Source organism: Pseudorca crassidens, chromosome 11 (genome assembly GCF_039906515.1).
Source record: "Pseudorca crassidens isolate mPseCra1 chromosome 11, mPseCra1.hap1, whole genome shotgun sequence".
Classification (NCBI taxonomy): Eukaryota; Metazoa; Chordata; class Mammalia; order Artiodactyla; family Delphinidae; genus Pseudorca; species Pseudorca crassidens.
Genome location: NC_090306.1, coordinates 56,985,632 through 56,999,680, shown reverse-complemented (window position 1 = coordinate 56,999,680; position 14,049 = coordinate 56,985,632). Strand labels below are relative to the sequence as shown.

General features: G+C 45.3%; 1 protein-coding gene across 1 annotated transcript in view; it reads left to right on the top strand.

Annotated features, from left to right (window-relative positions):
- Nucleotides 1–1,808: 1,808 nt before the first annotated feature.
- GRIP1 (glutamate receptor interacting protein 1) overlaps nucleotides 1,809–14,049 on the top strand; it is a 700,393-nt gene continuing 688,152 nt past the window's right edge. Inside the window, exon 1 of the mRNA XM_067697253.1 lies at nucleotides 1,809–1,962. Coding sequence (XP_067553354.1) covers nucleotides 1,905–1,962 — 58 coding nt within the window. The 5' untranslated portion in view covers nucleotides 1,809–1,904. The remainder of the gene's footprint in view (nucleotides 1,963–14,049) is intronic.

The following is a 14,049-nucleotide window of genomic DNA, read 5'->3' as shown; positions in this document are numbered from 1 at the left end:
GTCTTGTTAATTTTAGGATGGAGAGTGGGTCATTTAAAGGTGACAGGTGCGACATTCATATTGATTTTCTGGATTTTACTTCTCAAAGAGTCTGGAAAGAAGATTTGAGCAGCTCAGATGGGATTTCTACTGATAACCCCCGGGATGGTTTGACTCTGCCCTTCCTTTAGCCCTTCAATTCCTTTACTCATTGAGGTTCCTGGGCCCGGGCCTCTCCTTTGTTTAGGAGAGACAGCCACTTGTATTTGGCAGCTCCGCAGTTTTGTAATGACAGACAGCCACCCAGCCAAGGGGCAGCAGCAGAAGCAAACATCCCAGCCTGATAAGACTGCTTATGCAGTGGCAGGGAAAAAAAGATTCTATCTTCCTGTCTTTTGTAGTTATTACATTCCTCTGGCTGTATTATTATGTTTCCAAGGGAAGAGAGAGAGAGAAGCCTGGCAAAGGCCAATGTCCTCAGTCTGGGAGAGCAAACTGCAGTTCCTTCAGAGGCCAAAATAAACTGCAGGGCAGAGAGAGTCATAAGTGGTTGGTCCCTGACAACTACAAACCAGTAGTTATAGGCTTAGGGCCCCAAATTCCTCAGTCCCCATCAGACACTCAGGAGGTGAAGACTTAGGCATTATCTAGCTGGGCCCCCAGCGAGGTAACCCCGCAGGACAGGCAGTTAGTTGCCAAGTGGAAGACTCAGGAGCCCCTCCTAACATTATCCTTTTGAAATCACAAGCAAGCGCCCCCAAGTCTGGGCGGAATCTTCCAGACTCTACCGTAAAGCTGCCCTCTCCCCTCAATTCACCCTTCCACCGATATTCTATGAACCTATGACAAGGGGAAGAAACTAATCATAAAACCTGATCATAAAACCCTTCTTATACTTGAAGACAACGATTAAATATTCACTGAGCCAAGGTCTCCCGGCTTCACTGAAAACAAAAGAGGTTCTCTACTCACGCCCTTCCCACCCGAGCAGAAAACGTATTCCCGGCCCCGGCTGGCGAGGACCGGGCGAAAGTTGCGATTTCTCTCAGCTGAGGGCAAAGTTAGCGACTCCGCAGCTGCAAAGTCTCAGCTAGGGGGAGGGGGCGACAGCCCGGGCCGGTGGGAGAGCGGCGGGAGGAGGGACTAGAGGGAGAGACACTGCCCCCTACTTCAGCAAGGTCGTCGTCCAAGCCGGTGCAGCCGCCGGTTTAGGTTTTGGGAGGCAGGAGCGGCAGCCGCGGCTCGGCGCCAGGATCTGTACCTGGCAGGCCGGCCGCCCGGGGCGCGGAGGGTGTGAGCGCGCGCGCCCCCTTCGTGCCCGCTCAGCCTCGCGCGCGTCTCGGGGGAGGCTCCGCCACCAGGCGCCTGGGGAACCCGCAGCCTCAGTCCTGCCGCCGGCGGAGCTTTGTGCGGCGGCGGCGGCGGCGGCGGCGGCGGCGGCGGCGGCGGCGGCTCCGAGTCCCACCTGCTGGCGGCGGAGAGACAAGGAAGGGGAAGAAGGAGGAGGAGGAGGGGACAGAGGCGGCGGCGCGAGCCCACTCCAGCCGTCCGCGCCCACCTCCCGGGGGCTCCGCAGCCCCTGCTCTAGGCCTGTACGCGCCCCCCGCCCCCGGCCCGGCCAGGCCTCCCGGCCACACGGCCGCCGCCGCGGCTGCAGCCCCTTCCGCCCGGCCCGGCCAGCCCGGCCCGGCCGCAGCCACCCGGAGCCGCCGGCGAGTTTGAGGCGAGCGCGGGGCGCGCGGCGCCGCCTCGATGCGCCCGGGAGACGCCTCGGCGCCCCAGCCCAGCTGAACAGCCCCGAGAGCGCCGCGGCCCGCTCGGGAGGGCGAGTGGGGAGGCGCGGGGAGGCGCGGCCAGCCCCGGGAGACGGAGAGCCAGCGGGCGAGGAGGAGCGACCCCGAGAGCGAGCGCAGGGAGCAGACACCATGCCGGGCTGGAAGAAGAATATCCCCATCTGCTTGCAGGCGGAAGAGCAGGAGAGAGGTGAGCGGGGCGACCGGGCGGGGAGGGCCGGGGAGGGGGTCCGGGCCGGGGGCCGCCCCGGAGCCTCCCTCTCCCCGGGGTCCCTCCCGACCTGTCCGCGGCCGACGGGGGAGGGGCGCCGCGCCCTCCGGGGTCGCTGGGGAGTCCGGGCGGCGGCGGCGTGCGAACTCCAGATTTCTTTCTTTTTTTGGGGGGGTGGGGGTGGGGGAGAAGGAGGGTGCTGCAGTAGGGAACTTTTAAGACGGGCAGAGATTTTTTTCTGGAGAGGACGTGGGGGGAACTCTAGCTTCTCCAGGGCCCACTTGCACGTGGAGCCCCGGGCGGCCTTCTGCGGGGTGGGTGCTGGGGTGACCGGGCGCCGGGGTGGGGCGGGGGTAGTCCTGCAGTGTTTTAAGTGACTTTTCAAACTTTCCTCCTCCCTCCCGTGGTCGCTTTCGCGGTGTCCCCGCCTCGGGCTGGGCTTTGAGGGTGCTGCCACCGAAAGTTGCTGGAGAATCAGCAAGAAGGAGGCGGAGGAAGAGCGTGGGGGAAGGCAAGTGGGCGCTGCCGCAGGTCTCCGGAGGGGGAGGGGAGGAGGGGGAAAGCTGTCCCTAGACTGAGGGTCTCGGGCTGAGAGTGCCTCGGAGATGAGTTATGCCCCAGTGCAGTCCCCGCTGTCAAGTTAATACCGCAGGACTGCGGGCTTTTCGTAATTGCTGTTTCCTTTGTAAAAGGCGGCTCTCGGTGCCAGGTGGCTTGTAGACCTTTTGTGCTTCAGCCTGACAAGTGTACTGGGCACGTTGCCTTTAAGTGACTTGCGGCGAGGAAAGTTGAAGGCCTTTTTTGCACCTCCAAGGCTCGGTTCTATTGAGGTCATTTCATGGTGTTTGGATTGTGCGGAGGTTGGCCGGGGAGTTCATCTCGGTAACCTGGAGATGATGTACTGAGTGTGCCAGAATTTCCTCTACGGGCCGCACGGGGCCAGGGGGGTGTGCGCCGTGGCTCTGCTAGCGTCCAGAGGGCCCCTGGCTGGCAAGGTCCACCAGGGTTTATTCCTCGGCTCCTCCCACCCCGGCCTGCCCTGCTTCGAGGAAAATGCTTTAGAGTTGGAAGGGTTTCAGGACGCTGGGTCCGCATGGGCTGTGCAACCGCCAGGGCCGAGGATGAAGGGTGCTGCGTGGCTGGCGGGGTGAGGAGGCCAGTCTGGTGAGTGGAGTAGGCAGAGTTGTCAGGGGAGCTGAATCCAGCAGAATGATGAGTTGGTACGGAAGGTGGCTTGCTGATTGGGCACGCCCGAAGTTTCAGGTTTTGGAAATAATGCCTACTACTGAAGAACGAATGTACGATTTTCAGTTTTTCTCTAGGTGGCACAACCTGTCTTTGGTTTATATCCTGTTTAATGACTCAGGGAATTCATCCCTTTTTAACCACTTCCTTATTAGAGATGTGCATTCATTTCCCAGCACACGTTCTGGTGACCGAACTTACGTTCACCCACTCAAAATGCCACCCCTGCTTTAGAAAAACTTCTGCTTTTCCCTTTAGTAGGTCATATCTTAAAAGGTGCAAATAGTAGTACCAATAATTTATAACCAGGTAAAAGCACTAAATGAAAGCCTTCTATCAAGCGTGGAGTGTCTGTCCTGTCAACTCAGCGTCACAGTGGACTTGGTGTTAAATGTATCCATTTGCTAAAAAACCGTTGCAGTGCTGCCTACAAGTTTTATCAGAATGCTGAAATGGGTAGATTTTTGGAGCGTGACAAAATGTACTTTTATGTCTTTTAGAAATATATGGTAACTTTGAAAGATGATCGCCTAATCTGCTTGTTGGAGATAAGACTGAATTTCCTCCAGAACATAAAAATCTGAGTCAGAAATTGGGTATTCTGCCTTAACTTCTCCAGTAGGAGAAAACAGGGAACGTTTGTTACCTGGTGTCTTTTTTCACTAAAAAGTTTCTTACTTCTTGCTTATATTAAGTGATGCTTTTCTAATTAGTATTGTTTTTGTTTGGTTGTGGCATTTCTTTTTGAGGTCCTGCTTCATTGGGAATGCACAAATGTGTGTTTTGTTCCTTTTAAAATCTCCTACCTGGTGTTTGTGTTTCAATTGTGTGTGTGTGTGTATACATATATATGTATACATATATACATATATTTGAATGAACTGATTTTTAACGCATGTGTCAGAGGATACTACTTGAGATTGTCTTACTGTTTTGGAAGAATTTTATTGTAAAATAATGAGCAGTTTTCTATTTGCATTTGAAATCAGATTGTATTTAGCATTTTTCCTTTTAAGTGATTCAAATAGTGTTGAATTAGGTTCTTGTCAAATATAAACTGAAATATTAAACTATCAGGTTGGTTAGGAAAATAAGGAACATAAAGGGAACAAATACATTTTAAATTTTGTCTGGGGATAACATTGACCAAAAAGCCCATTTATAATATCTTACCATTAAATTCTAAGGTTGGTTGTGCTCATAGAACCATTGTTCTTTCCACATTCCCCCAACCCCAGTTTACATTTAAACATTCTAAAACCCATTATGGAGACTACTCTAGCATACCATTTTTTCATGTAGATTTTATTTAGCTAAATCTCTTTCTGAAACAATGCAAATTAATACAGGCTGCTAGCTTCTTTAAGGACCATGTATTTGAACAAGTATTTCTAGGCGTTATTCTTGAAAAAAAAAACGCTAATCTCAATTCAAAGATTTAGGGAACCTGCCTTCTTGGTATTGTCACATACAAAGAGAGGTCTGGCCAATCCATATGACTTCATGCCATACCTACACACCCTTCATAACTTGGGTTCACCTTGAATGCCTCTGTCAAGATGATATTGAGTGAACTATTGCTACTGCATGCAGTGCTGAGCAGAGAAACTGTAACATATGAGTTGCTGCAGGAAATGCCGTCATTTCCAAAATGACATGTTAAGATTCACCCACGTGCGGTAAAAATTCACCCACGTGCTATTAAAATTCAGGACACATTTCTCTGTCTTCCCCCCGATTTTCTGCCTGAGCTGATAAACCCAATCCATTTAGAAACTGCCTAATACACTTTTGGGTAAATGTTTTAGAAGAAGATAAATGATTCTGAAAACTGTTCTGTTTAATATCCCTTCCAAGCAAATTAAATTAAGCAATTCATTTGTTGTTTTAATCTGCTTATTAGCTGATCGTGTGTAATGAGAATATAGTTGTTAAGGAAAACCTTAGTGTAAAGGGATAGGTGCCTCAGTAATTAATGATGCCTTTCTTTTGCCTTGTAGCTTCCCTTCTGATTTGTGTGGACTTGGTTAGTAAATGTTTGTGTGTGTGGTGTATACATATTCTCCATGGGAAAATGTATGCATTTTGTATATCTCCCCTCCCTCTTGCCTTTCTGTTCTTCTCATAAGTTTTGGAGGTCTACAAGTGAACTTGAGGACTTCCCTTTGGACCCCTGTAGGAATTACTGTGTCTGGGGTTTTGCTTCTGTTCTGTCAGATGAGAGTATTTGGATCTTATTAGATGTAAAGAATTAGTGTTTATAAAATATGTATGAGAAGGCACAGGGGGCTTAAGTAGTGTGCTTTTATTACATCTTTGGTTTGTTTCATTTTCCACATCACAAGGAGATCTGGTGACCCTACCCCACATAACCTGCTTAATAAAAAGTCCAATTTGAAATTTGAGTCTTGACTGGGGAATGCTGTGGGGAAGAGAGAAGAGATCAAAATGCACAAGAGTTTGCTGTGCGTTGGGCACTGTGTTTGACATTTCCCGAGCATTATTTGGTGTAGTTACCACGTGCCAGTAAGGTAGGTATTATTATTTCCCCTGACAGTGGAAGAAAGTGATGCTCAGAGAATGAAAAAATTTGCCTCAAGTTACAAAGCCAAGACTCAGGGCACCCGTTTCTAGACATAATTCGTAAAAGAAATTGTTACTTTTCCTAAGATGAGGTTTTTAGCATTGTATTAACATTATAATGTCTTACGGTTTTTCTTTTGGACAGAATTTTAATAAGCTTCCACCAAATATTTCATTAAGAATTCACGAGGAGAGTTTTGTAGTTACATATCCTGCGGAAAAGCGTCCAAAGTATATTTTGGGCTTTTGAAAAACTGTCTTTGCTAGGTAGATTTATTAACCCTAACTGTAAGGATTGGCATGTCAGCATATTTCTAAGTGGAGTTATTTGATTAAACTTAAAGAGACTCATGTAAATGAATGGCTTTTCCCCCAAGGACTTGAAATATTACAGAGTTTTCCTTTTTTTCAGAGTATTTGCCATGAAGGCAAGAATGAACAAGAATTAGGTATTTTCCCTCACTGCGATGAACTAGGAAACTACTATATTGTTAATAGCCACTGTACATTTTCTCTTTTGCCAACATTTTATTTAATTAAAGCCATCCATCTGAGCTCTCGGCCTGGCTATCTATCAGAAGGCCCAGTGGCCAAAGGGGCATCAGATAATGTTTTTTTCTGCGGCAGCTTTATTGGTTTTTCATGAAGAAAAAAGAAGGATCAACTTAAATTGGTAAAGGATATTGAGAATTGATTATCATGGGTTTTAAAATGGTTACATTAAATGCTGTGTGAAGGCTGGTGGTTGAAGGCGTTTAGGATTTGGTCAGTTTATTTTCAGTTAAATTACAATAGTAGTTCAGTAATAAAAAATACAAGAATAGTAGTAATACAAAGTAACACATCTAACAGAGAATGCTATTCAAACACAAGAGCAAAACCTGGGGTTGAATCTATTGTTTTATCTTTTAGGAAAGTTTATTTCTCCTTAAATTCGAAGGTGTCCTGAATATAAATATAAAAATCTATTGGAATAAAATTCCATATTCAAGACATCTATTTATTTAGACAGGTCAGTGGCCAAAGGGTGTTGTCAGTTTCATGGGAAAGTCAACGTTCTTTAAGTACATCTGCTGATTAAAATGCGCCTGATTGAATTTCTTACCACCTTTTATTTCAACAGTGATTAAACTTTAAGTACTAAATCAGGTGTTGTGTAGAATGTGAAGACGAGGCTAGTGTCCTGGATAGATTCCTTTGCCTCACCCAGCAGAGTGATGGAGGACAAGGTATTTGAAGTCAAACAGCTATGGGTTTAAAGCCACTTCAGCACCTCTTAGCTCTGTGATCTTTTAACTTTGCAAAGTCCTTGTGTTTTCTTCTTTAAAATGAGGACAAGTAACATCTACCTCATGGGAGGAGTAAATGAAATTAAAAAGTGTGGGGGAATTTCTGTCAGTACCTTGTATATAGTTCAAGGCTCAGTAATGGCAACCGGTATTATTTTTACGCTATCTTGATATAGATCTGTAAACTTGACACCTCAAGGCGTCCTGATGATGAAATGATAAGTTTTTATTCTTTAAATAAGTTTTTATCCTTTAAAAACTTCATAAACCAGTAAAAAAGAAAGTCCAGTGTTTTGTGAAAAGCTGTGTTGAAACACAGAGCCTTATGAGGCCAAGGTCTTTGATATATTCTGGTCTGACCCTCTCATGAAGAAGAAGAAACTCCAGTATACGGCGAAATGTGCCCAAGGCCACATTTCATACATTTAGTAAACAGTTATTGACAACTAACTGACATTTGGGTGCTGGGGATGAGCAAATCATCATTCCCATTGTCAAGGAGATTATTATGCATAGTTACAGAGTCATGGATATGATAGCCTCTCTCCTCCTGTACAGATTAGCTCTGGGGGAGCAGAGAAGAGGGGTTGAATGTGCCGAGGGCAGGTGGGAAGAGGGAAGCTTCTGAGGACGCTCTCAAAGGAGGTGGCACAGAGGAAGTGTTAAAGGACTTGAAGGAAGGGGAGGAGTTCAGAAGGTTGGGAGGGGATGTGAGGACAGATATTTCAGGCAGGGGGCATGGTGTGTTCCAAAGCATTATGGAATAAAATATTTTAAGAACCACTACTGGTTTCTTAAGGGGCTGAAGCATAGAGTATGAATATGCATATGGACTGTCGAATAAGAATACGTCTTTCCCCAAGCGGTGGGGAGACTGGGTGGGAGAAGATGAGACCACCTTTGGAAGGACTTTGTATGCCAGGTGGCAGAGTTCAGATTGTGTCCAGCAGGTGATGAGGAGTTAATTGAAGGATTTCCAACAGAGGAGTGAAGGAATCAGATTTATGTCTTAGAAAGGTCATCTCGGTAGCAAGGAGGGAAGATTAGAAAAAGAAGGGACTGGGCTTCCCTGGTGGCACAGTGGTTGAGAGTCCGCCTGCCGATGCAGGGGACACGGGTTCGTGCCCCGGTCCGGGAGGATCTCACATGCCGCGGAGCGGCTGGGCCCGTGAGCCATGGCCGCTGAGCCTTGCGGGTCCGGAGCCTGTGCTCCACAACGGGAGAGGCCACAGCAGTGAGAGGCCTGCGTACCTCAAAAAAAAAAAAAAAAAAAAAAGAAAGAAAAAGAAGGGACTGGAGAGGTGGGAATCAGGTAGGAATCTACTGCCCTGTTGCAGGCCATGCAGAGATGTACCGGAGGAGGACTTGGTGAGCAGGTGAACGTAGGAAATGTGGAGGGCGTAAGTCTCTGGTGAAGATACTGAGATACTGATTAGATTTACAGTTGTGGCTTGAGACCCAGTACCTTGATACAAAGCCTGGTATTCTTTCCACTACATGTTGCCTTTCTTTACTCCCCCCTCCCCAATCTATGTAGGGGAATAATGTAAACATAGTCTGGTAGAATAATGTAAAAATAGACAACCACCAAAGTGATTGGGTACCAGGCTGGGTCATGATGATAGCTTAGTATGCACTAGTTTTTTCTTCTAATTATATAAAATTCATATACTATCTAATCTTAAAGGAAAAATAATTATTATCCTGTACACTTATATCCGAATACTAATCTGGAATTTAAAGTGATTTTTTTTTAATGGAAAAAGAGAAAAGTGGTAGTTATTATCTTAGAGAAATGTCTTCCCCTACTAACAGAATTGGGTGGGGTTTTAAAAAATTATTATTTTCTGAAAACAACTAAATTCTCTATGAATGAAGTTTAAAAATAATTCTTATATTGGACTCAAAATTCAAACAGTGGGTTAAAGTCCTCCCTTGGCCATGTTCTTGATTAGCTGGTCTAGGCACAGCCTGCCCGTCTGAACCTCCATTTGCTCATCTGAAAGTAGAGATGATTCTTGTCATACAGACCTCCTAAAGTTGTTATCGGGTGAAAGCTATTATTGCTACGTGGTTACATTACGAAGGGAAGAAGTTGTTGAAAGACTGAGTTTTTTTTTTTTTTTTTTTGTGGTACGTGGGCCTCTCACTGTTGTGGCCTCTCCCATTGCGGAGCACAGGCTCCGGATGCGCAGGCTCAGCGGCCATGGCTTACGGGCTCAGCCACTCCGTGGCATGTGGGATCCTCCCAGAGCGGGGCACGAACCCACATCCCCTGCAGTGGCAGGCGGACTCTCAACCACTGCGCCACCAGGGAAGCCCAAGACTGAGATTCTTAAAGCACATCTATTAGCTGACCATTTCTGGATGGAGGCGTTACTGCATAACTTCTGTTTCATAAACTGGAAGCTTTCATTAAAGAATCTTAATTCTTAGTTTTCCAAAATGAAGTTCAAATATGAGAGTCCCCCCTTAGGCTCCCATTGATAACAAAATAACTCAAGTGATGTAACTAAATTACAACATACACACACAGGCTGCACAATTCTTGGAAGCAGCCTCTTTCCCCACTGGGCTTGGAAGCATCCCGCTCAGATGCTGAGTGTACCTTGCTACCTCTCCCTCTTCAGTTTCTGCTGCTCTCCAGCCTAGGCTTCTGACCTCAACGCAAACCCCAAGACACCATTACTTCTCAAATTGAAATCATGTATGGAACCTTTTTAAGGAAGAAAAAATTCTTGCAGACCTCCACTGCTGACTTTATTTCTGTTATGTTACTTAAATATGTACTAACGTAAAACTAGGTGTAAACTCCTGATGCTTACAGGTCTCATACAACCACAGAACCAAAACAGATTTTACAAATGAAATGTAAACAAAACTACCAAAAAAATCAATAACTTCCAAGTGAACAGCATCTACTTCATGCGACTTGATATTGTTTGCCTGCAACAAAATTCCCTTTTGTAGTATGAATATGGTACTTGCTGCTGTGGAAAGTAGTTGAACTACTTTCACTTTTTCCCTGGTTGAACTCCCATGGAACGTTGGTCTCAACAGTCTGATGTCACCTGGTCTTTCCGGGGCACGAACATGTCATTTGCTTGTGAAGTTCTCTTTTCTCATTGGTTTGTTTTGCACCATTGTGATCCTGAATACAAACCCCAGTATTGGTAATGCAGTTGGTGGTAGTATTAGGCTGATCTACATTAGTACTTCTAAGACTACTTGTGGTGAAGGGCTGTTTATCCCCCAGTCTGATATGTGGTCCTATAGTGACTGCACCACGTGAAACTCCCCACGTGAGTCTGACCACACCTGCACTTGTCTATGTCGTGTTCAGTGAGATGAGCCCATTCATCACGGACTTAGATGTTGGGGCAATGCCAGACTGCTGCAGGAATTTCTAAACACCTACCCTCATTTTCAGTATTCATCTAACCATGGATGGGTAATAAGCAGTTTTCTAACTGGCACTGTCCGTAGACCACACTTTGGATAGTACTGGTTTAGAATATGTTTATGTAGCTAGTGTTGGGAAGCAGAGTTCAGAAGGATGGGTGTATGTGTGTGTGAAAATGGACACACTACTATTAAAATATACAAATGAAACGTAACTTATTTTCTATAGCTGCTTTCACTTTGCCTTCAAGATCCCATTCCCACTGAAAACACCTGATCTTGTCCATTAAGAGCACATTAGTTTCCTGTTTAAAGACTCTTCGGTTGTTTCATTTCTCAAGGGTTTTCCCTTCCCTCATTCCCAAGACGGCGTTCGGGTGAACGGGAAAGCTCTGTATCCTCATGGCCCTGGGTGAAGGGCATTTTATTCATTGTGTGACCCTCACTGCGTCCACTGCTTTGGAGTTGGCATGCTTGGTGACTGGTATCCACTGAAATGCGACTGTTCCCATTTGGTCTTTGAATGTCATCCTGGCAGCTGATTTGGGCTTCCTGGATCTTGCCATTGAGTCTGGTTGTAACATGCAGCCTGTGTGACCTTTTTGTCAAACCCCAGGCCTTATCTAGGTTCCAGTCCTGTCAACATGTCTATATCCCTCCTGGGAGCCAGAGAACACAACAATTTCCCCTGAATCATTATGGAGTTTGTGGGATCTTGGGAGGTGCCAACATCCCTACCTGTCTTATGCCACCTTCTGCATATATTGCCACTGTATTGTTCCAGTGCTACCTTGAATTCTGCCTATGCCCAGTAAGGGACCTTTATGCTAGCAAGACGGATCATTGGTCAGAATGTTTACTAATGTCCTCAAAACCAAACAGGTGTTAGTTTTCCTCTCCTTTTGTACTTGTCACGAGTCTTGAATCCTTGCAGGGTATTGGATACTTACATCTGATCTTTTGTCCCTCCCTTCTTTTTTTTTTCTTTTTTCTCTGCTGTCCCAGATATCTGGAGTGGCTTAAATGACTTGAAAACTTAAAACTGGAAGGGACAGGAGTCAGCAGGGTGAATAAATAATAAGGGAGAAGAGTCCAATAGGCCATCATTAGGTGGACACCTGTCCCTAAGATCTGAATGTCAGGGAAAAAAGATATAGAGAAGAACTGTCTAACAGCCCAGAGATAATGTAGCTTGAGGCTGGCAAGTAATTTTGACGAATACCTTCTCTCGGCCTACCTTGTACACACACCTTTCTCATTTAATAGTTTTATTAGAAATCTGCCCTTTGTATTTCATCAGCAAACGTGTGAACTTGAGAACTGACATATTTCTTTTCATGGTTGGTCGTGTAATTGCAATGTGCATTTTCTGTTATTCATGTATTTTAAAGGTTTACTTTGTATTTAGAATAAAGATCTTTAGAAGAGATCAAGACTTTTTGTATGAATTGATGTTAGAATTAATAAATATATTTTTTACTGGTGAAGTGTTCATTTCTTTTGCTTTCACAGTTGTTGAATATAGCAGACAATATGAAAATTTGATAGTTTGACAGCATAAGTTACTAGAGTTTATATCTTTTTTAGGTACAGTTCATCATTTGAGAAAAAGTTAATGAATGTAGCTTTTACCTGTTAGCACATTAAAAATAACAGCAAAACAGTGGAAAATAATGTAGGTGAACATTCAGATAATAATGTAGTAGATATTTATTTGTTCATGTATTCTGATATATAATCTGAGAATAGCTTTCCTTCTTGATACCTTCTGATGTCAAGTACTTCTACTGTTATCAATATTCATAATTTCCATTGAAAAAGTGCACTAATATCCTCAACTTAGTTAGTCATAAGGATTTCTACCTTGCCCTCTTCTGAAGTGTCAGGATTGTTGATTAAAAGAGAGTGGCGGGGGCTTCCCTGGTGGCACAGTGGTTGAGAGTTTGCCTGCCGATGCAGGGGACGCGGGTTCGTGCCCCGGTCTGGGAAGATCCCACATGCCGTGGAGCGGCTGGGCCCGTGAACCATGGCCGCTGAGCCTGTGCGTCCAGGGCCTGTGCTCCGCAGCGGGAGAGGCCACAGCAGTGAGAGGCCCGCGTACCGGAAAAAAAAAAAAAAAAGAGAGTGGCATTTAAAATTAGATTTTTCAGATGAATTCAAGTGTTTCTTTTTAAATATGTAATTTTCTAGTATGTGCAGAGCACATTTTTGTTAAATGTGAACCTTGAACAAGGGAATATAAATTTAGTTTCTCTATTACTTTTTCACTTCCCCCCCTATAATTTTAGTTAAGAGAATGACAGTTTGCCAGGCTAGAATCAGATACCCGTAGTGCTGCATCTACTAAGAAATCAGAAAGCACCTCATCTGGCTTTCTAGTGAATTTGAATGCAGATATACACACACACACACACATACATACATACATACATATATGTTTACCCTACCACCAAAGAGTAGCCCTAGTTTTTTCACCAGCAGTCATCTAAAATTATCAAGTGTGATCTGGGCTTTGCATTCCATGACTGCATTGACTCAGAATCCTACCCTCTCATCCTCTGCTGCTCATGCTGAAGAAGCAGGGAGGGCAGTGTATTAGTCTGCTTGTGCTGCCATAACAAAATACCCCAGGCTGGGAGTCTTAAACAACAGAAATGTATTTTCTTACAGTTCTGGTGGCTAGAAGTCCTTGATTAGTGTGTCAGCAAGGCCAGTTTCTGGTGAAAGTGCTCTTCTTGGGTTGCCAGTGGCTGCCTCCTGTCTGTGTGTGCTCACACGGCCTTCCCTTGGAGCATGCACGAGGTTGGGGGGTGGGGGTGGAGAGAGTTCTCTACTCTTTCTTCTTTTAAGGACACTAATCCTGTGGGATCAGGGCCCCACTCTTACGACCTCATTTAACATTAATTGCTTCCTTGGGAGCCCTGTCTCCAAATACAGTCACACTGTGGGTCAGGGGTTTCAACATAGGAATTTGGCAGGGTTGGGAGTGGGGGAGACACAAACATTCAGTCCAGAACGGGCAGGAACAGAAGATTAATCAATGGTTTAGGTAATGTTCCTATAAATTTCATCTTTAAGTGTCTGGAAATGGCTCCTTTTGAACAGAAGGTGACATACTCATTGCTTCCCCTGTGCTCTCTCAAGTGGTGGCAGTTTTCTCTCACATACCCTTGGAGGAGGAGTAGAAGGTCCTCTTTGTCCTTCTTTGCTACTTCCAGACTGTTCTTCTCTCCTTCCTAAAAATCCTGAATTTTGAATCTCGTGCCATCAGACCACACAAACCATGGTTTCTCCTTGTTGCAGTCACTTCCTGCAGTCTTTGACCACTTTCACTCCTGGCTCACTATTGTTCCAGCCCTACTTCTGTCATAATTCTTGTGATTTCAGTCTTCACGTAAACTGTCCCTCTAGTTTCTTCGTTTCTCAGCCCTGCATCTTCCTCTCTTTCCGTTGTTATGTCTGCCTCATGGCCACTCCTTAGACCAGCAGTTCTCAAAGTGAGTGTTCTTAAGACACTTTCCGAGGGTCTGTTATTTCCATAACGATA